This window comes from Calliphora vicina, chromosome 1 (genome assembly GCF_958450345.1).
Source record: "Calliphora vicina chromosome 1, idCalVici1.1, whole genome shotgun sequence".
Classification (NCBI taxonomy): Eukaryota; Metazoa; Arthropoda; class Insecta; order Diptera; family Calliphoridae; genus Calliphora; species Calliphora vicina.
In genome coordinates, this window is record NC_088780.1 from 131,617,226 (window position 1) to 131,644,791 (window position 27,566).

At 32.2% G+C, this 27,566-nt stretch overlaps 1 protein-coding gene across 1 annotated transcript in view; it reads right to left on the reverse strand.

The window, feature by feature from the left end:
- LOC135963847 (uncharacterized) overlaps positions 1-27,566 on the reverse strand; it is a 51,189-nt gene that overhangs the window by 19,326 nt on the left and 4,297 nt on the right. The window contains exon 2 of the mRNA XM_065515837.1: positions 25,748-26,016. Within this exon, the coding sequence (XP_065371909.1) occupies positions 25,748-25,776 (29 nt within the window). The 5' untranslated portion in view covers positions 25,777-26,016. The remainder of the gene's footprint in view (positions 1-25,747; positions 26,017-27,566) is intronic.

Below are 27,566 nucleotides of genomic sequence, written 5' to 3' on the forward strand. Positions count from 1 at the left end.
TGATAGCATTGAAATATTATACATGCATACATATTTGTTTCGCATTAGAAACTACTACGTATTGTCTGCTGTCACTGTAATAAGTATATGAGCAAAACCCCCACACAATTTTATATATCAAAGAGAGCTAATAAGGAATATAATTGAATGAATTAAAACTCGTTTATTAAAAATTAAAACGAAAGTTCAATTTTAATTAATTACTTAATGATTAAGTTAATTAATGAGATAAGATAGATTGGGTTCAAATAATTTTTTTGATATTGTCGCCAAATTAATGATGAAGTCAAGCAGCATTTCGGACATTCAAAATCGTCTTTGGATGAATCTTCCTGCTTTTGCAGTAGTAATGCGTACAATTCTTCCAGTATTCAATTATTCGATTATTCAATTATTTATCGATTATTTTTTTTATTTTGAATTGAAAAATGTTATTCATTGGAATAAAAATTATTTTTTCCTCAATTATTCGAATAATTTTTATTCGAATGGCAACTCTAATAGTCAACTCAGTCTGTGACACACAGTCTTAAACAAGCAGTCCAACAATATATTATTTGTATTGAGTGATTTCCAAATAAAAAGTTGACCACTAATATGCCAATCCGGCATTTAATTTGATCATACAAATTTATTTTGATCTGTATATTTATTTACTTATTTCAATACAAATGTATTTGGATTTGAATATTTGATAATTTCAGTGTATTTGGTACCAATTGACGTTTATCCGATTGACAGTGCGACAGACGTATATTGAAAATAAAATTAACAAACTATTTACCTCATAAACAGTTATCACTAGACCCAAAATATTTTGGCAGACATTCTAAGGAGTGAGATCGAAAAATTCTTAACACACGTTTTTCATTACATTTTTTAACCCAAGTATTATTTGAATTTTTTTTTGATCAAGTTACCTTTGAAAAACATGTCAGTTATTATGTGTAATGTCAATTATATTAATTTTTTTGTTAATCTGATTAAAATGAGTGACCAGAAAAAAGTGCGTACTGAAATTATTAAATATTTTCAACAAAACCCAACTTGGTCTTACAAAAAGTTGGCCAAGCATACAAAGGTCTGCCGTCAAACTGTTTCCAATGTTATTAAACAGTACCGGGAGAACTTGTCAGTTGATAGAAAACCTGGTTCAGGTAGAAGGAATGGTCCACATGATGTTTCTAAAGCCAAAAAAATAGAACGCATTTTCAAAAGAGCTCCCAACACATCCGGTAGGAAAGCAGCCCGGTTAGCTCAGTGCTCGGACTATTTGGTACGAAAAGTTAAAGCTAATGCAGGTTTAAAAACATACAAGGCTCAAAAAGTTCCTGACAGGAACGCTACTAAAAATTTAGAGGCCAAAAACAGAGCACGGAAATTGAAGTCAAGTTTTATAAAAAAATATTCTTGCTGCATAATGGATGACGAAACGTATGTTCTGGCAGATTTTTCGCAACTTCCAGGTCAAAAATTTTATGTTGCTGATGCTCGAGGGAATGTTGAAGAAAAGTTTAGGACCCAAAAGCAGACAAAATTTCCCAGAAAGTTCTTGGTATGGCAAGCAATATGCAGTTGCGGCAAAAGAAGCCACTCATTTGTTACAACGGGCTCTATAAATACCGAAATTTACATCAAGGAATGTTTACAAAAAAGGCTGCTTCCATTCATAAGACTTCATAATGTGTCCACTTATTTTTGGCCTGACTTGGCATCCTTTCACTATGGCAAACAAGCCCTTGAGTGGTACAAGAACAATAATGTGGTATTTGTACCAAGAGAGGCAAATCCTCCAAACTGCCCGGAGCTAAGGCCAGTGGAGAGATATTGGGCTCTTGTTAAAAGAGAATTGAAGAGTACAAAAAAGGTGTCCAAAAGTGTGGTAGATTTTAAACGGAGATGGACTACATGTTCGAGCAAAGTGACAGAAAGCACTATAAAAACGTTAATGGAAGGGTTTCCGAAAAAGGTTCAAAATTTCATCACTAGTGATTAAAACTATAAAAATAATTTTTTTTGTAAATTGTAATAATAATTTCAATCAAATAAAAAAAAAATTAAAGCTGTAAGTTTAGTGGTTTCTTTTTTATAAACATATATGTATGTTAAGAATTTTTCGATCTCACTCCTTAGAACAAACCTAGGTTTATTTTGAGGAGGATAACAAAATCAGTTTTTTCTGAGAGTCGGCTTTATATTTAAGTCTTTGAAATGCAACAGTCATGAAAAGTACTTTTAATCTCAATACAAATCATTATTTTTCATCGCATAAATATAAAGTACTGATCAGTTATTGGTATTTTATTGGCATTGTCGACATTAAAAACAACATTACTCTAAATACTTTATTCCCAACAAATCCACGAAATATTTTATAATATGCCCTGTCCCCGAAAGAAATGTTCTACTCCCAAAAGCCTTTTAAAATTCACAACATTGGGGACAGATCGTCAAGTCGGTCAGGTATGCTTTTAAGGGTTAATTTCCATTTTTGAAAATACTACTTAGACTATATATTTGGAGTATTCACATGGTCTGCTATTAGTCATATTGTCATAATGTCCTAATATATTATAATAGTTGTTGTTGTGTTTTAAACATAAAAAAAATATTAGTTTATGACAAAACAATAAACATAGTTCAAATAGTGTTATTAGTTTAGAACGTTTTTGTTTGAAACACAATAAAAATTTATTTAAACTATCATAATATATTACGACATTATGACAATACGACCAAATAGTAGACCGTGTGAATACCCCAATTATATTTTTCTTAAGTTTCATTAAAATCGGATAAAAATATATAGAAAAATATAGATTAGAAATTGCAAATATTGAAAAATTTGACCTTTGACCTTCACGATTTAAGGATTAGTGTTATCCGATTTTAGTAAAACTTTCAAACTATATTTAAAATTATCTGGACTATAATATTCTGAATAGATTTTACTTAAAATATATAACAGTAAGGAAATTAGGCTTATTCTGCAAAATATAGTTTTTCTCGAAAATCGAAAATTTTAAATAGAAGGTACGGAAAAACTATGGGAGGTATTGACATACTTTTTTTCTTTTTTTATTCCCTATTTTATTCTCAATAAATCCCAATGTGATATCAAGAAATTCTGAAATTTGTTTAACAAAATTTTTAAAAAATTGTTACTTGAATTTGTTTTTCGTCCATACAATTTTGGAGCATTTTAATGTACATCAGGGTGGATCGATTTTGCAATCGATATTGTATAAATTCATTAAACATTGGCATATTACTCGGTATTTATAAATTTATTCACTTTTACCGGAAATCCTCTCTTTAAAGATTTTATAGTTGCTTCCGTTATCTTTTTGGACTAGGTGATCTACTTACACTTAAAAGCGGACATGTGTGATACAAAATTGACATTTGGGGCTTTTTACATAGTGACATGATGTCAAATCGGGCCAAAAATATGAAGGCACTTTTTGTGGTACAAGTGTGCTGTTTTAAGAAAGGTAAAAATCCGTTTTTGTAGACACTCCGTAATATATATTTCTGTGTTTATCGTGCCTGATGTCACAAATGGTAGATTTATTTTGCCACACAAGAAACTTCTTGGGGAATTTTGTTTGTTTTTTTGTCCGGTATTGTTCTTGAACATTACCTCGTCCATCAGCCATATACAAATATTGATCCGAAAGTACATAAGATTCATCACACAACAAGTGTTTTTTTATACCCTTCACCTTCGTGAGAAGGGTATATATAAGTTTGTCATTACGTTTGTAATTTCCACAATATAATTTTCCGACCCTATAAAGTATATATATTCTGGATCCTTATAGATAGCGGAGTCGATTAAGCCATGTCCGTCTGTCTGTTGAAATCAACTTTCCGAAGCCCCCAAATAACTTACTTACACGATTCATACATCAATATCTCCGGAATTCTTCCGGCTCGGAAAAAAGAGAAAATCGGTCAACAAATGGCTGAGATATAAGGAAAAACCAGTACAACCTCGATTTTTTACCTATTTTTTTTACCTATATCTGGATTACTAAGTCATTAATATAGACAATATGGATATAATGATAGATATTTCAAAGACCTTTGCAACGACGTATATAACCATAGTAAGTTGGACCTACAATGGGTCAAAATTGGTGAAGGGTATATAAGATTCGGCACAGCCGAATATAGTTCTCTTACTTGTTTGACCTCAATTTTTTCGTTCGTTTTTTCTTTCTTCTAAGTTCTTTACCGTATTGCTATCTGGAACTTTCTGATCTTTATACGACTTCAATCCAGCATTAGCTTTGGATCTGCTCACAAAAGAATCAGAGCATTTAATTTTACGAGCTGCTTTTCTGATCGAAGTGTTCGGTGCTCTTTGAAAGAGTTCTTCGACTTCTTTTGCCTTACGAATATCTGTTAGAACTTTTTATCTTCCTGATACTGGTTTTATTTCAATGTTCAAGTCTTCCTTATACTATTTTTAAAGGCTTTTGAAACAATGTTACGATAAACCTTAAGATCTTTTCTATTTGTTTGAAAGTTCATATTGGATTTTTTTTGAACATTTTTAATTATTTTTTCACGTACTTTCTTTTCGCTGTCGATTTTGACCAAAATAACAGTTAAAAATTAAGTTTTTGTTTACTCAACTCTTTTTACTTTAAGATAAAAATATAATTTATAAAATTTTTGCGAACAAGTTCACAATTTTATTTAATAAAAACTAACAATTCTTAAAAATGTGCTGGCCGTGTATAAAGTAATGCAGTTTATTTACAGTCTGTGATTCTTCCGTTTTAATATACAGGACAAAGTCCTTGTGCACACACATATGCACGTACATCCGCAAACATCCGCAAATGTAAAGATTTTTCGTTAGGCAGCCTTTTGGTGGTCAATTCTCATAAAATATGTACATACATATGTGCGAAATCATATGTACATAATGCATCGGGCCATATGAAACTACATACATACGTTATATAGAGATATAAGTACTTTCGTTCAAACATATGTTGCACAATTTATTGTATTTAATTTACTTATAGTTTCGTTTTTTTTTCTTTTTTTGTGGTACAAGTAGCTACATTTTTTTTACTTCTTTTTTGTTATTTTCTATGAAAAATATTCCACCAAAGCCCATGTTATGGATACTGACTTCCTTTTCTGGTTAGAAATTTAATAAATATTATTTTATAAATTTATATACATTTTTTTTTTCTTTGAATCTCAAATGTTCATAGTTTATAAATAATTCTGCAATAAAGAGCAAGAGAAAAATATTTATATAATTTTTGAAATGCTAAACACGTACAATAAATAGTATGCGGCATTTTTTATGCTGCTAGTTGTTGTTGTTGCAACTTGTGTTGCTGCTTTTGTGGCATACACAAGAAATATTCAGTTTAAACAATTTTGCTGTTGCTTCTTAAATTTTATGCAATTTTATAGTAATATTTATTCATTGGATTTGCTGTTTTATATTGGAAAATTGTATGCTTAAATATAAAAGAAATATTAACATGAAATAAACATTTTATTGAAAGAGTAAAAAGCCACCAATAAATATATAGAAAAACTACATTGTAATCATTATCAGTAGCATCTTAGGCGGTCAATAGTACATTCAATAAATAGCATATTTTGCAAAAAGTTTTCTGTACTTTTTTTGTGTTGCACATTATTGTACAGTTACACTTGGAGAAATATCATACTAAAATACAATAGATTTAAAAAAATTTAATGTTTTTATAGGATTATTATTACCCGAAGTCTACAATAAATCATTACAAATCTCTAAAGGGAATTCCTGGAGAAACTTTTGAAAACAGGTTGATTGCTTTAATGATGTTTCGAAAATGAATTCTTATCGAAATGTCAACATGTTGGAGTCTATTGAAAAAACTCTGATTATACAAATAAAAGATCACTTTAACCCTCTAAACCGCAAGAGTGCCTCAAGGCATAATTTTTTTTAAAAAATTTAATGGTGAATTTAGTTACAGATTTGTTAACATTTCTCTTGAAGATCGAAATACATTCTGACTTTTAGTTTTTCTTCTGTCAGCTGTTTTATGAGTGATGTCATAATTTTAGTGTAATTTTGTGTGTGATTTTTTTTTAAATCAAAACACAGTGTGTTTGCTCAAAAAAAATTTGTTTTTATGAGTATCGTCGTAGAAAGTAAAACATATTTTCTTACTTTAAAGTTTACATATTATGGTTTTTTACACCTAAACCGGCAATAGTGCCCTGAGGCACTTTTCACCTTTTTGAACCTGGTTTCTAAACTTAATTTGTAAATTAGTTTCTGATGGCTGTTCTGAGTTTGTTACCCTAAAAAAAATTATTCGACAACTTTTTTTTTTAGATTTTTAAAGTTTGCGGGTTAACTCCCTAACCCGAGGAATGTATGCCATGAGGCAGAACCATATTATCACATCCAAATGGAATGTTTACTTTTCTCCTTCATAAAATCATAGATCTACTTGAGAACAGGCTTATATAAATCCTAAAGCGGTTTGTCTGTATGATAAGCTTAATATCATTATTTTTAAACCCTTATAGAGAATTATCGATAAAAAAGTGAAAAATACCACACCAAATACTGAGATTTTTAATAACATGCCTACGTTGGAGTTCGATCTATCGAGAACAAGATTATATAGGAAGTTGTACTTCTCATTTGATTCAGGATAATATATTCCCTAGCTGTATTCATTGATATAGAAGAAACCTTTAATAATGTTCTGACCTCAACTTTTCTTTTACGGCAGTTTGAGTTAGACCGGTATCATAGAAATATAAGAAACATAGATATATGTATAATGAATAAAGTATGTTGGCTCTGTCAAGGATCTTAGTTACGCAGATGATGTAGCGAACATTATAGCGGAAATGCATCCTAATTTTGTATGTCACTTGATATATCTGTCGACTGGATCAGAGGTCCAAATTATTAGTCGCCAATTCCATTATCTTTCTAAAGCCAATCCTGGTATTCTCTGCTATAGTCTAGTCGCAATGAAAACATCCTTCGTCATCGGTACCGTTGAGATACCTGGAAATAAAGGTCGAGGTTACGAATATATATATATATACCCGCACAACCGTATTGAGTCCATAATTAAACCTTTTTATATCCATTCCTGACAGATTCGGGAGAGAAGATTTTCAGACGTCTCATTCTTTTCCTCGTTATGACAACATCTACAGAAATCGTAAAGTAGCTTATTCAATTTCCTGGCGTGTAATCCTAACAAGCAATTACCAGTGATCCGTGCTACTAAATAACGCAGCACCTGCGGAATATTTGTCATACGCGTCCAACAAATAGCGTCTGTGGGCTACCTTGTCTGTGCATAATCGTAGAGTCTCGTCTGAATCACACGATTACGCCATGAAAGTGGTGACCCGAAAATTCGTAACCTGGTACACCTTGGTACCCAGGTATCCAATAGTGTCCAAGTATGTAATGTCTCGCCATCTCGTTAAGAGATGCATGGTATTACAGTACCAAGACTCCCCTAATCAGTGAAGACTCAAGTAGACTCTCATTTATATTTTATCCAGTATCGATCAACACTGAAAATTCTCTATGGGAGAAGGATTTGGGAGTGCAGTAAACAATATTTCTCAATATAGCTCGGTCGCATGTAAATATTCCAGAGTTAAGATAAGATCAACATGCAGGCAGGTTATCATTGTGAAAAGAGCCTTTGATAGCATGGTAAATAACACCATTAATCATAAGTATTAAAGTTCATAAGATTTTCTAAAGCGATTTCCTTTGGGTAACTTTCAGAATAGTTATTTACATCAGTATGGGATTTACCATCATTTCGAAGATTCATCAGGTGTTCCTGGAAGTAATTCCCCAGATTTTTTCTATTTAGAACATGAATAAATGGACGTAGATGACTTCGATTATACCCAGATATTCCGCGCTGTCAGATAATTTAAGTGAGGTAGTGCAAAAGTAGGCTCTTATATTTTCTCGTCTACAGTAGAAGGTCAGTTTTACGCAGCAATCGATATAATGAATAAGTAACACAATCACGCAGGTGATTGAATTATGACGATAAGAGTGCCCCAGTTTGTATTTTCAAGAGCTGTTAAACTGTTAAAAAAAGTTATATCTTAAGAAATGTTATTATTAAATCTCCGGAATAAGTAGATAAATTCCTAGAACTTATACTGAAATTTGGAGAATTGAAAACGCAAATGTCGTAAACAATTCTAAATAAGTTCCTCATTATATATTGTCTACATTGAAAACACTGAACCATTTGAGAAAGATCTCAAGGAATGTCGAACAACTGTTTGTGAAGGACAACACAAACAGCCCAATTATGAAAAAAAATTCCCCGGGAGTTTTTCCCTTTTCTCATTTTTCCTATTTAAATTCTAATATAAATATATTAACTGTCAACGATACTGATTAATGTACTTTCTCGGACGCACAATACTGTGTTTATTTTTATGAGAAATAAATATTTTCTGATGGACACGATGCCTGTATGGAATTGGAAATCTACGAGGCTTTATATCGAAATGACTAGGTTCATATACTGGGTCAAATTTATATGGAAATTCCAAAGACAGTGCAACTAATGCGTTTTTTGTGGTGTAGTTTATAAACCAGCCATACATACTTAAATGTGTACACAATTGCATAGAAGTATGATATTAATAATATTTCATATTCATACGGTTACTTATTTGTTCAATAACCCATGTATTCCCAATACAATATACAAAACGAAGAACGTGCCTTTTACAAAAAACAGTTTTTTATTTCTGATGTTCGTTCCAAGTTATTTAGCACATTTTTCAGAATTAACCACACACCATAACATATTTAATATACATACATATATTTCTCATATGTACGAGTATGTAATTTGTTTTCGTATGTAGTATTTGTTATATCCCAGCAGTTAAGCAAGAAGTCAATGTATCCCTTAAAGATAGTAATTGTCACAAATGTCTTATCACTTGGCTGACTCCAATTTATATATTTTGGTCATTTGACACGTGTGTGCAATTTGTAGTGCAGAGAGAAGACAATTGGTTACTTTATACATCCAAAGTAATCTAAAGTGAAGACAATTGACACTTAAGTGTCTCTAAGTAATCTGGAGTGTAGTCACTTTAAATGTTTTGTGAATAATTCGTACAAACTGGTTTTTTACAAATTGTGTTGATATAATTCTCATACAGTTTATTTTTATTTTTGCTTAAGTATACTGATATCACATGTAACATATCATGAAGTCAATAGTCACTTTAGTGCCTCTTAGTAACCTATGGTGAAGTCACTTCAAACTTTTTTTTGTACTGCACTTTATTTTACCCACCAGAAGCGTTGACTACTTTCGATCAGCTATCTGATAGTCACATTGTAATCAAAAGGGTCAATTGACCCCCTGCTTAGGACATGCACATGTTAAAATAACTAGTCAAGTAGCTGATCAAGTAACCAGTTACAAAGCTAGCAAGGTAACTGGCGCTATGTAACCAGTATGTGAATCCAATACGTTGCCTACTTTGCACATAGGTCTGGCGACACACTTTTTTTGGCCAAAACTAAAATATTCACTTATATACATAAATTCATACAAATGATACAATTAATAACAAAAAACATAAATTTTTTTAAGTTTTTAATAATTTAATTTTTTTTTGTTTTTTACTTCCACTCTGCCAAATTCTGAGTAAATCACAATTTTTGAAGTAAAAGTATCCTGAAACAAAAATTGATTTCTTAAAAATAAGCAAAAACTAGCAGAAAGTTATGGATGATTCCTAAGCACAAAATATCACTGTAATTTTGTGCGTTTTTGGTTCGTTGAAATCGGTTGAAATTATGTATGTTATATACATTATATAATTATGAGTAAATCACAATTTTTGAAGTAAAAGTATCCTGAAACAAAAATTGATTTCTTAAAAATAAGCAAAAACTAGCAGAAAGTTATGGACGATTCCTAAGCACAAAATATCACTGCGTTTGTGCGTTTTTAGTTGGTTGAAATCGGTTGAAATTATATAAGTTATATACTATTTTTTTTTATAAAAAGTTAAAATCACTGATTTTTAGGTTATGAAAGTTTTTTATGTAATTTCTTATTACCATAATTTTTATTGAATATTTCACTATTAAAAATTTAACTACTTACCATTGTCATTAATATCCATAACTAACTGATTTAAAAAGTTTATTTATTATCGTGTAACATGTGACTCAAAAAAACAAAAAATTACACCTTGTGTTTCAGTTTACCACTGCACTTAAAACATTGAACTTTCTCCCTTCATAGGATAACGGTTAATTGAAGTTTGTAAAACAAAATATTTTTTTTGTTTATCTGAAGTGTTTGCTACTACATCCTAACAACAAATATAGGAAAAAGAGTTTTGAGTTTTGGCCAAAAAATGTGGTTTGCCAGACCTATGTGCTTTGGTCCAGCTATTAGACAGTCCCATTGTAATCAAAAAGAGACAATTGACCCCCTGCCTAGGACATTCCCGTGTTAAAATGACTAGTCACGTGGCTATTGAAGTAACTAGCTCCCACCCTAAATGATGGGTAAAATCACTAGTTCGGTACTGTCTCCTAGAACTGCTGGGATGTCTTCTAGAATAGCACAGCACAGCAGTTCTGGAAGACTGTCCCGGATTAGATGTTTTACCTATCACTTAGGGTCAACACTTGTAAAATGACTAGATATTATAACATCCAATTGATCCAACGTAGATTACAAAGATACTGTGTGATAGCTGATCCAAAGTAGTCAACGCATTGGATTCACATACCCTATATATAGCCAATTACCTCACTAAGGGCTTACTTGGCTCATTTTAGTTCATAGTTCAAAAATAAACTAGGTAGCTCTTCTAGTTCAATCGCTCTTTTTGACATACATTTATTATAATAAAATATTATAATTGTTTATCCGGTCTGAACTAAAACAACAGATATGATACTAGAGCTAAAATGCTCCTTCGGTTTTTAATTTGCTGCCAGTTGCCATATAATTCTGAGAACGGATTATATCCATTATGACCCTTATTTTTTCGGCATTATGTCAGAATTCATATAAAAAGAATCAGGAAATAAAGGAAAACACGCATTTAGTTAAGAGCGTAAACATGAACCATTTTGGTTCATAGTTCAAATAATGGAATCGTTAAATTGATGTAGTTCGTTCATGAACTACCCGAGTCTATAGCCTAGTAATTGGCTCATTTTTGGGGAACTCTCATATTTTTTGTAAAAGAAAATCAATCGGGACACTTAGCTAGAACAGCTGGGATAGTACATTTGAATTTACTAATAAATAAATTGATTTATTTATTTATTGTTTATGTTACTCTAAACAGTTTTTCTATTAAATAAATGTTTTGATTAATGTATCTTGTCATTTCTCTCTTGTGGCCAGAGTTGTTAATGTGTTATACCCTACACCACCATACTGGGGAGGGTATTATGCGTTTGTGCTAACGTTTGTAACGCCCAAAAATATTAGACTAACATCCACCTTAAAATATAACGATTGACTTTTAATCACTTTCTGAATTTAACGATATCCGCCCGTCTGTTTGGCTGGTTTGTTGTTCATGTAAACCTTGAGCGCAAATTACTGGCACATGAGTTTTGTTCGGCCTAAGGACGAAGCCTATTGAAATTGGTTAAAATCGGTACATCATAAATGTTTAATTTATTTCGGAATCACTTTAACGAGCTTAAATATCTTAAAAATGTTGGTGTCCAAATAAAATTTAACACAAATTATGCCATTAAATTTTATGTGGATCGGTCTATAATTAATCATAGCTCCCATATAAGGCCCACTACCGAAAATCACTTTAACATCCATAAATATTTTACATGTATTAATATCGTGATAAAATTCAACTCAAATATGAGTTATATTCACATAAATCATGCTACTAAATTTGTTTGTAATCGGTCCATAATTTGCTCATATACTCTGGGCAGGGTATTATATGATCGGGCTTGACCGATAATACTTCCATACTTGTTTTTATTGTCGCTGTTTTTACAACAATGTAAAATTCTTTTGTTTTTTGTTTTTATAAATTGATAGGATTTATTTTTATTCATTTGATATTTGGTTTTCTTTTCATTACTATTTCAATTTCTTTTGTTATAGTATTACATTTCAATACTAAATACTATAAAAAAGATACACTTGGTAGTTATTGGGTTTTTTACGTTTTGTAAATAATATTCCTAAGAATGATTAAATAAAGAGGTTTTCATCGTCCAACCATTAATGGGGGAATTAAAAACAAACACACAAAAAATGTTTTCTTTATTGTGATTTTCAAAGTTGTCCATTGTTGTTGATAAGAGTATTTTTGCTTCCAAGGTGTTCCAATAAAATGCTAAACAATAATTTATAGTTCATTTAAAAAAAATTAAGTAAATGTATACTGGTTGAAAGCAATCATCTACAGCATTTATCGACAACATATGAGGAGTCGCAGAACAAAAGGTACTTTTTTGAAAATTTAAAAATTTTTGCGAAATGGATTTTTTCTTGACGATTCCAATCCAAATATTATAAAAATACCAAAAAATCTATTTGTAAAAAAATTCGAAAAAGTACCTTTTGTTCTGAGGCTTCTCAACTACTTTCTACTGTTCAAGATGTGACAGTTCAAAGGTGACAACAAAATATCTCGCTTATTTTGCATCCTATGTCCTATGTGTTTTACAGTTATTACTAAATTTAACTAATATTAACCGGTTTCGGTTTTTTAATAATAACCGTTTTTTTGGCAAAATATTAAAACGCCTAGAAATAAGAAGAAAATAAGTTTTATTTTATATTAAACATCTCATACTTATGATAAAGAATATACATGTATTCTAATTACAAAAAATAAGCCTTTCTAAAACGCTTAAATACTTTTTAATTCTAATTTTGATTACTTCTTTTAACGTTCACAAGGTCTTCGGGTCAAATTCGACCCATTTTGATATTAAAATTGATTTTTTTCTAAAAGTGTGTGGTTGATATTTTTGATATTTTATGAATTTTATTTAATTTCAAATATCAACAACTACGTTTTAGAAGCACAAATCTGCCAAAAAAAATATCTATACAATTTTTTGCACTTAAGGTCATTGGGTCAAATTTGACCTGGAGCAAAAATCTTAAATTTTTGTTACTCACAATTAAGTTAAATGTTTTCTGAGCTTTGGTAGCACTAACATATATCCGTCTGTTTTCATAATACTTGCTGAACATTATATTTGTATGAAAACTGGGATTCCCCTTGTAAATACCAAAGCTATTGTTTTCTTAAGATATTCGGGACAAATTTGACACATATTGAAATTAAAATTGAGTTTTTTCTAAAATGAGTGGTTGATATTTTACGACTTTTATTTAATTTCAAAAGTCAACAACAATGTTAGGTTAAAAAAAATTGAAAAAATATATAGAATAAAAATATATAAAAAGTCTTCTAAAATAGTTGGAGTATTTTTTTTTAAAGTTTTTTGGATTTTGAATATTTTTTTAAAGATTTGAATGCACTAAAACCATAAAAACACACTTTTAGAAATAACCGGTTATTCGAGGAGAAAAATCCGGTTTCTTAGATATTCGAAAAGTGAGCTTTTCTAAAAAACCGAAACCGACTTAACCAAAAAAACCGGTTATTAAAAACCGGTCCGATCACCCTAGTACATACATAGTTCGGAAACGATAAAAGTTTTTAAAATGCGAATAAAATTTCACCTCTTTTTCAAGTTCATTGAAAGTTGAAATTCAGTATTTTTTATTATTAACATCATGTATCGAACCAGTACTCCAAACGCTCGCCTATGTACGTATTATTTTAGCTAATTAAAGTTGCTATAGCTTAAAGGAAGTTTTATGCACTTTATTTTCATACATAATGTTTACTTAAGTAGTTAGTATTGGGTGACTTGACAACTTTGCCCGACAACACACATAAATCTTAAATCAGTTGCTAATTTCGTCCTTCAAGCTGACGTGCACATGCACGTTTTTTGTTTGTTTGCTTCTGCAAAACTCTGCAAGTCAAACAACCCCAAAGACAGACGATTCGTTGATTGTTTTCTATACAAGTTTAAGCAAAAGTATTGTTTAATGAAAAATTACAAAAGAATTAACTATGTAACTGAGTATGTGACGCAGCACCCCTTTTTTAAATCCAATGACACACGCACTCTTATTTAAGGTTCAACAGACAACCAACATTACGAATTAATAAAGGAAGTGTTGACAATCCAGCGTTTTTCAAGCTAGTTTATACATATTTTTACAACACATACATAAGTCTCTTCAAAATTACGTTATCAAGTACAAATTTTAAAATAAATAATTCACATACAAATTTAAAATAATAACAAAAATAAAAAAATCGGGTTAACAAATATTTTCCCCGATTTTGACCCATTGTATGTCCAAATTACTATATATAGCCTTTTACAACGATGCAATGAACTTTGAAATATCTATCATTAGATATCCATATGATCTATATTAATGACATAGTAATCCAGATATACATAGATAAAAAATAGGCCAAATAGGTTGTCCTGATTTTCTCCCTTTTTATACCCTTCACCTTCGTGAGAAGGGTATATATAAGTTTGTCATTCCGTTTGTAATTTCTACATTTTTCATTTCCGACCCTATAAAGTATATATATTCTGGATCCTTATAGATAGCGGAGTCGATTAAGCCATGTCCGTCTGTCTGTCTGTCTGTCTGTCTGTCTGTCTGTCTGTCTGTCTGTCTGTCTGTCTGTCTGTCTGTCTGTCTGTCTGTCTGTCTGTCTGTCTGTCTGTCTGTCTGTCTGTCTGTCTGTCTGTCTGTCTGTCTGTCTGTCTGTCTGTCTGTCTGTCTGTCTGTCTGTCTGTCTGTCTGTCTGTCTGTCTGTCTGTCTGTCTGTCTGTCTGTCTGTCTGTCTGTCTGTCTGTCTGTCTGTCTGTCTGTCTGTCTGTCTGTCTGTCTGTCTGTCTGTCTGTCTGTCTGTCTGTCTGTCTGTCTGTCTGTCTGTCTGTCTGTCTGTCTGTCTGTCTGTCTGTCTGTCTGTCTGTCTGTCTGTCTGTCTGTCTGTCTGTCTGTCTGTCTGTCTGTCTGTCTGTCTGTCTGTCTGTCTGTCTGTCTGTCTGTCTGTCTGTCTGTCTGTCTGTCTGTCTGTCTGTCTGTCTGTCTGTCTGTCTGTCTGTCTGTCTGTCTGTCTGTCTGTCTGTCTGTCTGTCTGTCTGTCTGTCTGTCTGTCTGTCTGTCTGTCTGTCTGTCTGTCTGTCTGTCTGTCTGTCTGTCTGTCTGTCTGTCTGTCTGTCTGTCTGTCTGTCTGTCTGTCTGTCTGTCTGTCTGTCTGTCTGTCTGTCTGTCTGTCTGTCTGTCTGTCTGTCTGTCTGTCTGTCTGTCTGTCTGTCTGTCTGTCTGTCTGTCTGTCTGTCTGTCTGTCTGTCTGTCTGTCTGTCTGTCTGTCTGTCTGTCTGTCTGTCTGTCTGTCTGTCTGTCTGTCTGTCTGTCTGTCTGTCTGTCTGTCTGTCTGTCTGTCTGTCTGTCTGTCTGTCTGTCTGTCTGTCTGTCTGTCTGTCTGTCTGTCTGTCTGTCTGTCTGTCTGTCTGTCTGTCTGTCTGTCTGTCTGTCTGTCTGTCTGTCTGTCTGTCTGTCTGTCTGTCTGTCTGTCTGTCTGTCTGTCTGTCTGTCTGTCTGTCTGTCTGTCTGTCTGTCTGTCTGTCTGTCTGTCTGTCTGTCTGTCTGTCTGTCTGTCTGTCTGTCTGTCTGTCTGTCTGTCTGTCTGTCTGTCTGTCTGTCTGTCTGTCTGTCTGTCTGTCTGTCTGTCTGTCTGTCTGTCTGTCTGTCTGTCTGTCTGTCTGTCTGTCTGTCTGTCTGTCTGTCTGTCTGTCTGTCTGTCTGTCTGTCTGTCTGTCTGTCTGTCTGTCTGTCTGTCTGTCTGTCTGTCTGTCTGTCTGTCTGTCTGTCTGTCTGTCTGTCTGTCTGTCTGTCTGTCTGTCTGTCTGTCTGTCTGTCTGTCTGTCTGTCTGTCTGTCTGTCTGTCTGTCTGTCTGTCTGTCTGTCTGTCTGTCTGTCTGTCTGTCCGTCTGTCTGTCTGTCTGTCCGTCTGTCTGTCTGTTGAAATCAGTTTTCTGAAGACCCCAGATATCTTCGGGATCCAAATCTTCAATAATTTTGTCAGACATGCTTTCGAGAATTTTGCTATTTAAAATCAGCAAAATCGGTCCACAAATGGCTGAGATATGAGGAAAAAACCAAGACAACCTCGATTTTTGACCTATTTTTTTACCTATATCTGGATTACTAAGACATTAATATAGACAATATGGATATCTAATGATAGATATTTCAAAGACATTTGCAACGACGTATATAAGACCATAGTAAGTTGGACCTACAATGGGTCAAAATCGGGAAAAAAAATTTTGAACCCGAATTTTTTTTAAAAAAAAAAAATTGAAAAAGCAAAAAAATTTTTTTTAAAATTTAAAAAAAAAAATTTTTTTAAATTTAAAAAAAAAAATTAAAATAACAATCGAAAAATTTTTTTTTCCAAAAAATTCAAAAAACAACTGGAAAAAAAATTAAATTTTGTTTACCTAAAAATATTTAAAATTCTGAAGTATAATTTGGTGAAGGGTATATAAGATTCGGCACAGCCGAATATAGCACTCTTACTTGTTAAATATAAATCGACCCGGAAGAATTCCCGATATGTTGCTGTATCAATCATGTTTGTTGGTTATTTGGGGGCTACGAAAAGTTGATTTCAACATACAGACGGACATTTCTATATCGACTTCGCTATCTATAACGATCCGGAATATACATACATATATACTTTGTGGGGTCGCAAATGAAAAATGTAGAAATTTCAAACGGAGTGACAATACCCTATAGGTATAGAAGAGGAAAAACAAGTAAGAGTACAATATTCGGCCGTGCCGAATCTTAAATACCTACCCTCCACCTAAATATGATGGTATAACAACTGAAATAATATAATAACTGAAATAATATAACAATTGTTAGAAAGACAAGTTTACGCAGAAGATATTTTATTTCAAATGTACAAAAAATTGTATCTAATTCAGCAATTTATAATTTAAATTTCTATTAGAACGTATGCAATTTAACAATTTATATACATAATAATTAGTTAATACGTTTGGATCAACATTTTTCCCAGTTAACCTCAAGTGAATAAACAGAGTATAAAAAAATATTTGGTTGTGGGAGCTATGATTTGATTGTCATAAAATATTTTAACGTGATTTTTATGGACTTATATGGGTGCTGTGGCCAATTATGTACCGATATTCACAAAATTCAGTTTTATGATTTTTGAATACAAATTACTGATCTGTGTACTATTTTGGTTCAAATATGAAAGCTATGACCTATTATGGTCTTAAGTATTTGAGGTCTATTTTTATAGAATTTCATATAAACAACGCTATTAACAAAAGTGGACCATATATGGGAGCTATTCCGAATTATGGACCAATATTTAAAAAATCTTGTAGCATGATACTTGGATACAAATTACTGATCGGTGTAAAATTTTGGTTCAGTACAGATTTTTTTGGATATTTGTGCAGGTTAATGTGTTTTCCTGAAGTGGTTATTATATGGAGGCTATGACCAATAATGGGCCTACCATCATAGAATTTGGTACATCGATTTTTGTATATATTGAATAAATTTGTTTCGAATTTCAACCTGATAACTATATTTGTAACAAATTTATGAGGATTTTAGTGATTTTCGGGAGTGGACCTTATATGGGAGCTATGGTTAAATATGGACCGATATTCAAAAAATTCAGAAGTATGATTACTGGATACAAATTACTGATCTGTGCGTTATTTCATTTTGATATCGATATGTTCTAAATATTTTTAGGGTTAATATCTTTTTCGGAAATGGGCCTTATAGGGGAGCTATGACCAATTATCGGGAAATCTGCGTACAATTTAGTGCAGTGATTTCTATGTATATGAGTATTATTTTTGTCGAATTTTAGCATGATAAAATATTTATAAGAAATTTATGAGTACTTAACTGATTTTCGGAAGTGGACCTTATATGGGAGTTATGGTCAAATATGAACCGATATTCACAAAATCCTGTATTATGATTTCTAAGTATAGATTATTGATCTATGTAAAATTTTGTTTTGATATTGATATGTTTTAGATGTTTATGTAGGTTAATGTGTTTTTTGGAAGTGGTCCTTATATGGGAGCTATAACCAATTATCGGCCAATCTTCATAGAATTAGGTAAAGCGATTTTGGTATATATGGGGACTATTTATGGCGAATTTCAACTTAATAGCTATATTTATAAGACATTTATGCATATTTAAGTGATTTTCGGAAATGAACTTTATATGGGGGATACGGTCAAATGTGGGCCGATCCACAAAAAATTTGGGGTTGTAATTTTTTTAGGCACGAAACTTATTTTTCCTGAATTTTGTGTGGATACTGCAATTTTGTAGGCATTTACAGACCATATAACCATATTTCGGGAAGAAATTTGTGTGGGGGCTAGGAGAAATCATGGACCGATTCTTATAATTTTCGCCAGAGTTAGTACCTTTAACATAAAAATAACGTGTGTACAATTTTATGGTATTATCTGCAATATATTTGCACAAATAACGAAAACTATGTTAAAATTATAAAGTTTTTTTTTAGGTTGTCTCACATTTTGGTTCATAACTCTGGTTCCACTGAACCGATTTTGCTGATTTTCAATACCAAACTGCTTAGGAGAACAATAAACATTTTTTTTTGCAAGTCTACCAATTTTGTTTGCCTATTTTGGACGTGAGCGTGTTTTACACAGACAGACAGACGGACATGGCTCAATCGACTTAGAATTTCATAAGGATCAATAATATATATACTTTGTTGGGCCTGAGATGTATATTTCTCAATGTTACACACGGAATGACAAACTTATATATACCCTCATTCACCACTTATGGTGGTGGAGGGTATAAAAAGGATACGTACCAGAGCTATACCTAATTCTTACAGTTGCGTTTTATTTATGAATAGTTGACATCACGAAAAGAAGGAAAACAAAAGGAAACATCCACAGTGTAAAATAAGAAAAGAGTATCTGCTGGTGGTGATACTTTGATTTGTTCTTCGGTTACTTTATTAAACTATATCACAGAATTGATGAGAGTTACAAAGGAGGAGGGTTGTTATGGCAAGTGAATGGGGTTCGGTTAACGACCACACATATGTGCCACTATTGAATTATTAATAAATCTTGGGCATTATTCTTTATGTTGTTGCAATGTTGTTGTTGCTCTGTGCCACAATCAATATTGTGAAAACAAAAACATTATATTTATGTCGGCGATGCCCCAATGATGGAATAATGATGAAACGATTGCGTGTCAACAAATGAACAGATGATTCAAACTGATTTCTTGAATAAGTATGTTGCAAAATTATGTTTTCTTTTAAATTTTTTTTTTTTTGTTTTAACTTTTTTTATGTTGAGAATGAATAAATATTATCTTTTATAGTCGATTATGAATTATTGTTTGTGCTCTGATTGAACAACAAACAAGTGTAGAATTTTTTTATTTTGGTTTATTTCTTTAAAATATACAGAGAATATTCTACATGTTTTTTTAATTATGGACTTTAATTTGTAGCAATTGGATTTGCAACATTTTATCAGTAACTTTTAAGTTCTGGACGGCACCATTTTTATCAGTTACCAGCAAGTGATGTCTAATAACACTGTGCTAATTGAAAAAACTGTCAAGCTGGGCACCCGGCGGTTTAAACTACACTGAATCCAGTGCGGCTAACTGTTTTTTTTAGGTTAGTTCTTGTTTTCGATATATACCGTTATTTTGAAAATGTAGGAGGTTGTACAACATATATTCGCGTAATGGTTTAGCTTGTTGAAATTCCGCAATAAAATTACCTGTAAGTAAAACTAAAACTTTTTTTTAAATCTGCACAGTCTTCGCTTCAGAGCCAACAAGCGGGAAAACTTTATAATATATCAATAGGTTTTTATCCCGGGAATTCCCGGTACAAATTTCCCGTGAATTCCCGGAATTTTTAGTCGGGAATCCCGGGAATTAAAAACTGACGAAAATACATAGAAAACAAGTTAGAACTCTATTTTTTCACCAAAAACCAGTGAAAAGTTTTTTAAATTTTTTTGCTTATATCTCGGCATTAATAGACCGCTTATTATTATTATTTATTTGGGGTTTTTCGTATGAAAATTTAAAAAGTGAATTCATAATTTATATAATTTATTTCTTATTGAATCATTGTAATTTCTTTAAATTTCTTCTTCAAATCCAGAACAAAATAGCTTCAAAAATTTACAATTAAATCTAGTACAAAAAGGTTTAAGACAATTTTTTCAATTAATTTTATAAATGATTTGATTTAACAAAAATTTAATCATTAAAAGTTTGAATAAATTCTGTTATTAACTGGAATGAATCTAAAAAATTAAATATTATAAATGGATTTATGGAATGAAAGGCTGACATTATTTAATTACGGATTAAGATTTTAGTGAATTAAGCTCAAATTTTATTAATTAATTCGAAACTCTGATATTTAATAATTATAACACTAAGTTTTTATATGAAATTTGGCTATAATATTCCTAATTTACAGTATCATTATATATTTCGGGAATATCCGGGTAGCCGGGAATGTAGAAAAAAATTTCCCGATTCCCGGGAATCAAAAAAGGTAGGGAAATTAAAAACCCTATATATCAACCAATATTTTGGATTTAAACTGATTCAAAAACACTCGTGTGCTAAGAGTTACAATTTATTCTACAGGCATAATAAAAGGATTTCCAAATAAATTATATTGGCAGTTATCTAGAATAGAAAGAAAATGATACAGTATTAAAAATTAATATTGAGCAATAAGAAAATTATTTTTTATTAAATTAAAATTGAAAAATAATTGAGAATACAGTTTTTAAGTTTAATAATTTTCTGAGTTCTTCTCGGCCCCCAATAATATTCATACGGACCCTAGAGGGCCGCGGACCCCATTAGAGAACCGTAAATTTAAAATATGTCGTTTTTTGGAGCAAAATGAGCTTGAATTCTCATGATTGACGATTTATTATTTGAATAAAAATATTAATTATAACAATTAATCTATTAAAAAAATTTTATATGCCAAATTTTCCAATTAATTTTTAAACGTATTTGAATTCCAGTTTTTGGTTAGAAAATGTACAACATGTAGGACACTATGTGGTCAGCATTGATCGTTTAAACATTCCAACATGAATTATACAGTACACACACTTGTTTTTTTTTTCTACAAAAACACTTGGAGCTCATAAAAATAACGAATACAGAAAAAGTTTTTGCTTAAATAAAAACGTATGTATCTTGTTAATTATGAATGAACAGAACACACAAAAAAGAATGAAAATCGTAAAAATAACAAACATTAACCACTTTATTTAAATTGTGGTATGTTGTAGTATGTAGTATGTTGCACATTGTACAAATACAAGTTAATGATATTTTTTTTGTTGTTTCATGTTTGTTTTCCCCTCCAGTTTTTTTTTTTTGCGAATCTAAAAATTGCGTGTAAATATGCAATAATTTATTTATAATTGTCTTTCTGCTTGTATTTATTCTATTGGATGGATTGGATGGATGCAGCTATTTTAAAAATCTGACTGATATTAACTTCCAACATAACATATTATTAAAATTATCACTGGTATTAATATTAAAATTATTATTAACATTATTACAACATTCACCGGGCAAATTGAATATTATTTATTAATGTCTGTATAATTGAAATTAAGATTCAATTATAAACGGGAGAAAATGTACTAATATTTTTTAACAACATCCATCCATCCTACTTTTGCCACAGGCAACATTTTACTAAACTAGTTATTTTTCATAAAAGGGACTAGTGTTGGTATTTTTGTTTAATAAATACGAAGATTTTATCAACTAAATATCACTACTGTGGGTCTAGTGTGGCTAAAATCCTACTTCGTTTGCAATGCCAGCGGCGAGGCATTCGGGTTGAAATTAAAATGAAAAATAATCTACGAGATCTAGGAGGTGCGTCCAATACTCTACGCATTATAATAGAAAAATCCCTAGAATGGCGTACTTCCCTATGCCTACTGTTCGTAGAAATCAAGAAATACATCAGACGGACTGCCATATGGAAAGGTTTGAGAAGAAAAGGAGTACCCCAGAAAATATCCCGAATCATCAGAGCTATGTACGAGGATGCAGAACTATCAGTTCAACTAATGTCTGCGCTGAAACAGACGTAAATAACAGGCTTTATCAAAGAGAGAGCTGAATTCGGAAGACTACAACCGGTATTGAGAAACTCACAAATATCCAGACGAACCAAGTTTATAATAGTCAACGCATGTGTAAAGTCTACTCTTTTGTACGTAAGTGATGCAGAATATTCTGGCCTAACAACATCAGCAACACCGATCTCTGGAACCCATACAAATACAAAATGGAGGTGGATCGGTGATACTATCAAAAATATTTGACAGCATAACAATGATGGCGCTAGAGTGGAACCCTCAAGTCTCTAGAAGCCGTCAAATCTCCATCTAGATGCTTTGTGGAAGCCTATGCTCCCATGAGGGATAATGGAGAAAAAAATCGTTTGGCATGGAGCGCTTTTAGCAAAACATATTGCTTTTGGTGTCGGTAATAGCTTCTCTCGATTTATATCGAGTTTTCTCAGAGATCGCACTATACGAGTTATTATAGATGGAATCTCATCAAACGAGTTCAAGATCAATTCAGGGGTACCGCAAGGCTCCGTTCTTTCTCCTACTCTATTTCTTATCTTTATAAACGACCTTTTACGTTAAACTTCCAACCCTATCTACTCCTTTGCAGATGACAGCAACATTTGCCATTCATATGCATTCAATTATAGACCAATCCTGTCGGAGATTGGGGCAATGAGGCAAAACATGAATGATTCGCTTAACCAAGATCTTGTGACAATCTCTGAATGGGGTTGTGCGAATAGAGTCGATTTCAACGCAAGACTCAATGTTGTATGTTAACTCACAAACGCGCACAACAGATCATGTTGCTCCATCTGTTTTCATGGGTGGTGTAAATATTAAGGAATCAGAAGCTCTTGATGTTCTAGGCATGAGTATTCAGTGCGATGTTCGCTGGACAAAACACATTTTTCGAGTGTCGAAAGAAGAATTCAAATGCCTTGGTTTTCTAAAACGGTGTAAGAATTACTTCACTCCATCTGATCTCCTTACTATTTACACCACTTATACCCGACCTAAAATGAAATACAACTCTCTTGTGTGGGCTGGTGCTTCGAAGTCTATTTTGGAGTTACTCGACCGCGTACAGGAGAGGGCGAAGGTGCTTATCGGTGACAGTAGGGTATCCAGCTCTATTGACTCACTGGAACATGTGTTTCAATGTTCTACCGATACTACAATGGTATGTGCTCTGCAGAAATTAGGGAACTTGTTCCCGAAACCCGTAGATTTTTACGCAACACACGTTCTTTGGCAAGGGCTCACCAATTCGTTGTCGACTGGATAGTGGATCGCACAACACATTACAGAGAAAATTCGTTCTTTAGCCGTACTGTCCGTATGTGGAATAATCTTCCTCCTGAAGTCTTTCCTGCCACTTTCAATATAGGAAAATTCAAATCTAATGTCCACAAACACTACTTCCTCTATCCTCCCTCCCATAACCTATTTTCCTAGTTAAAACACAATGCTTTGCATGAGTAGGGGTCATCCCCTGAGTGCTGTTCCAAGAAAAAAAAAATTGGTCACCAAAATATTTTTTTTAAAATCCTTTTTATTCCTGTTAAAGGACGCAAACAGGACAAATAAACAAAAAAATAAAATATGGAATCCTATGTGTTTTGTATAGAGGCTGAGAACTTTAAATTGAAACAAGTAAGAGTGCTATATTCGGCTATGCCAAATCTTATATACCCTTCACCTTTGTTGTGGATGCATTATTATTTTTTATAATTAGTATATATGTATATACATTGCCCACTTTCAGCGTACAGCATCCTAAATTTATCAAGAACACAAAAAACAACAACAACGCCAAACGAAACAGAACACCAAAAGAAAAAACAAAAACAAAATACGCAAGGCAATGAAACCAACACACATCCAAACATACGTTTAATTGTATAAAAAACAACAACAACGCCAAAAGAAACAAAACACAAAAGAAAAACAAAATACGCAAAGCATGCACATTCAAACATACGATTTGTTGATTTTTTGTCAAAAAATCCAACACACAACCAAACATACGTTTAATTGTATAAAAAGAACAACAACGCCAAAAGAAACAAAACACAAAAAAAAACAAAATACGCAAAGCTTGCACATCCACACAACCAAACAAACGGTTAGTTGTATAAAAAACAACAACAACGCCAAAAGAAACAAAACACAAAAAAAAACAAAATACGCATAGCTTGCACATCCAACCATACGTTTTGTTGTTTTTTTGTCAAAGCATGCAATACATTGTGTTTTTTGATGAAATTTTCAGAGGTTGTCTCGGATTTTTGCTCATATCTCCGTTATTTATGGACGGATTTTGCTGATTTTAAATAGCAAAATTCTCGAAAGTATGTCTGACAGAATTGTTGAAGATTTGGATCCCGGAGATATCTGGGGCCTTCAGAAAATTGATTTCAACAGACAGACAGACAGACAGACGGACAGACAGACAGACAGACGGACATGGCTTAATCGACTCCGCTATCTATAAGGATCCAGAATATATATACTTTATAGGGTCGGAAATGAAAAATGTAGAAATTACAAACGGAATGACAAACTTATATATACCCTTCTCACGAAGCTGAAGGGTATAATAAAACAGAGAAAAACGTTTTTAAGATCCATCCAATTGGCTTTATTAATTAAATAATTTTTAAATATGATTTCGGGCAGGTGGCCGCAGCGGCTAACGCGTACCTGGAGATCTAATTTTCACACTCTCTTCGCATTAAATGAAACTGTATTTCGCCACTAATGAGTCAAATTCGATTCTAAATGCTCGATGGTTTTTGGTTTATCTGCATAGACCTGGGACTTCGTATATGTTCAGAGAAAATAATCGAATGGAGTCAAATCACATGACGGCCAGTTAACAGGTCTATTTCATCTATTTCTCATGACATGTGGCACTATCCGGCAGAAACCCCATGCCTGATATACTAATACCTTTCAAATGGGGCACGAAAAAGTTATACCGCTCACCGTTTACTGTAAAATTCTGACCATCGTTATTTGTGAAGACATATGGAACAATGATTCCACCGGCCCATAAAGCGCACCATAAAGGGTGTTTACATATTTTTTGACATTTATGGTCAGTATACTCCGCTCTCATTTTGACATTAATGATCAGTATACTTCGGCAAATTATCATGAATAGATTGAAGCTTGAACAACGCTACCAAATTATGCAAATTTATTTTGAAAATCAGTCATCCATTAATTTTTTAACCCGATTATTTTGTTAAAATATTTTAATGACTGAAAATCTAGTTTGTAACTAATACAGTTTGACACAATTCCATTACATTATAAAAGAAATCATATATTTCCAAACGATGGCCATCTTAAGAATAAAATAATAAAAGAACTTACCTGACAATAATTAATTTTATTAGCAGCATTTTGTACAAATTTGTCGTTTACACAACCGCAACACAATGTAAAGCGCTCAATTACAATGGCAAAAACAGCAAAAAAAATCACAATAATCAAACGATCGAATCAAATCGAATGAATTGGACGAGCACAATTTGAAATAATCCTTGTTCAATTGACTTTAAAGTTTACACGCTAAAGCAATTCCAATTAATGAAGTCAGTCACAAATGATGAATGAATGAATGAACGAATCTCGATGAATCACTGTGAGTTGTAGAAATGAGCACAAAGTATAAAAAACAACATTAAACATTACATTAAAATCAAACGTAAAGTACAAAAAAAAAGCACTTTAAAAAGTTTAGTCAGTCAAGCACACACTATGAAAACATACAAATCGAAGTCAGTCAGCAAATATACTGATTGTAATGCAGTCGTTTGTTAATGTTCTTATATGGCTTTTTATAAGGAAGTTTTTTTCTCTATAATTTCTTCTTGTTTTCTTCTTCTAACGATGAGTTTTGGAGTGTTTTTTTTATGTTGTTGTTTTGTATGTGAATTTTTCTATAGTTTTCCAATAATTTGTTTTTACTGGCAGTGCATTTGTTTAGTTTTGTTTGTTGTACTGCAAAAGTCAACGACAAAAAACATCAAGTTTACACGTTTGGAATGTCAACATTACTTAAATGTCAGCATTAAATAAATGACAGTGGGTGCAAACGTTAAATAATAACGGGAAATATATATTACACTGAGTTGCAAGAGAATTTTGAAATTACATATTGTATTATTTTTATAACAAGATCAAAATACGCAAGCTATACCCTTCACCATGAGTGGCATAAGTTTATCATTCCGTATGTAATTTTTCATTTGAGAACCCGTTAGGTATATATATTCTGTAGTACCGTTAAAAATAACGGAGTCGAATTTCGGTAGAGCCCAAATAACTTACATACATAATACTTATATACATCAATCTATCCTCTATAGTCCCGGTTTGACTGCTATCGAGATCGAAAAAATCGGACCACAAATGGCTGAGATATAAGCAATAAATAAACCACGACTCGATTTTTGACCAATTGTTTATATCTGGATTACTAACTCCCATTTTCTCAATCTCTGATTATTTTTTAATGTGACGATAAACTGACAGTTCTCATACAAAAAAAAAATGTTAATTGGAGGTTTATTGTTACGAAAAACGATAACCAGATATTGAGAAAATGGGGGTAAGTCAATAACATAGACAATATGGATAACTAATGATAGATATTTCAAATACCTTTCCAACAACGTATATGACGACATAGTAATTCCATTTATTCGGACCTACAGTGAGTCAATATCGGAGAAAATATTTTTTTAATACAATTTTTGTTACCACTTGTTTTTATAAAAATAAAAAGATTTGTTGGTTTAAAACTTACTTTGAAAGTGGTCTAATGCTATGTTAAGACTTGAGTTTTTAAACGCGTTGATTAAGTTTACCAATGCCGTTCACATTACATTAAAATTTTATATAGAAAACACCAACAACGAAATTTAGGGACTTAGTTCATTTTTTGGGAATTTATTTCATTTCTAAAATTGGGGATTTAATTCATAATGAAATTACTCTGGGGTGTATCAAAAACTTGCTTCGCTCAGAAAAGTTGTTTTGCATTGCCGGACTTCGGCCGGGCGCAAAGGTTTCCTCTTCCGGGGTGTATCAAAAACTGGCTTCGCTCATAAAAGTTGTTTTGCATTGCCGGTTTTTGATACACCCCAGAGGAGAAAACATTTGCGCTCGGCCGAAGGCCTATAATGTG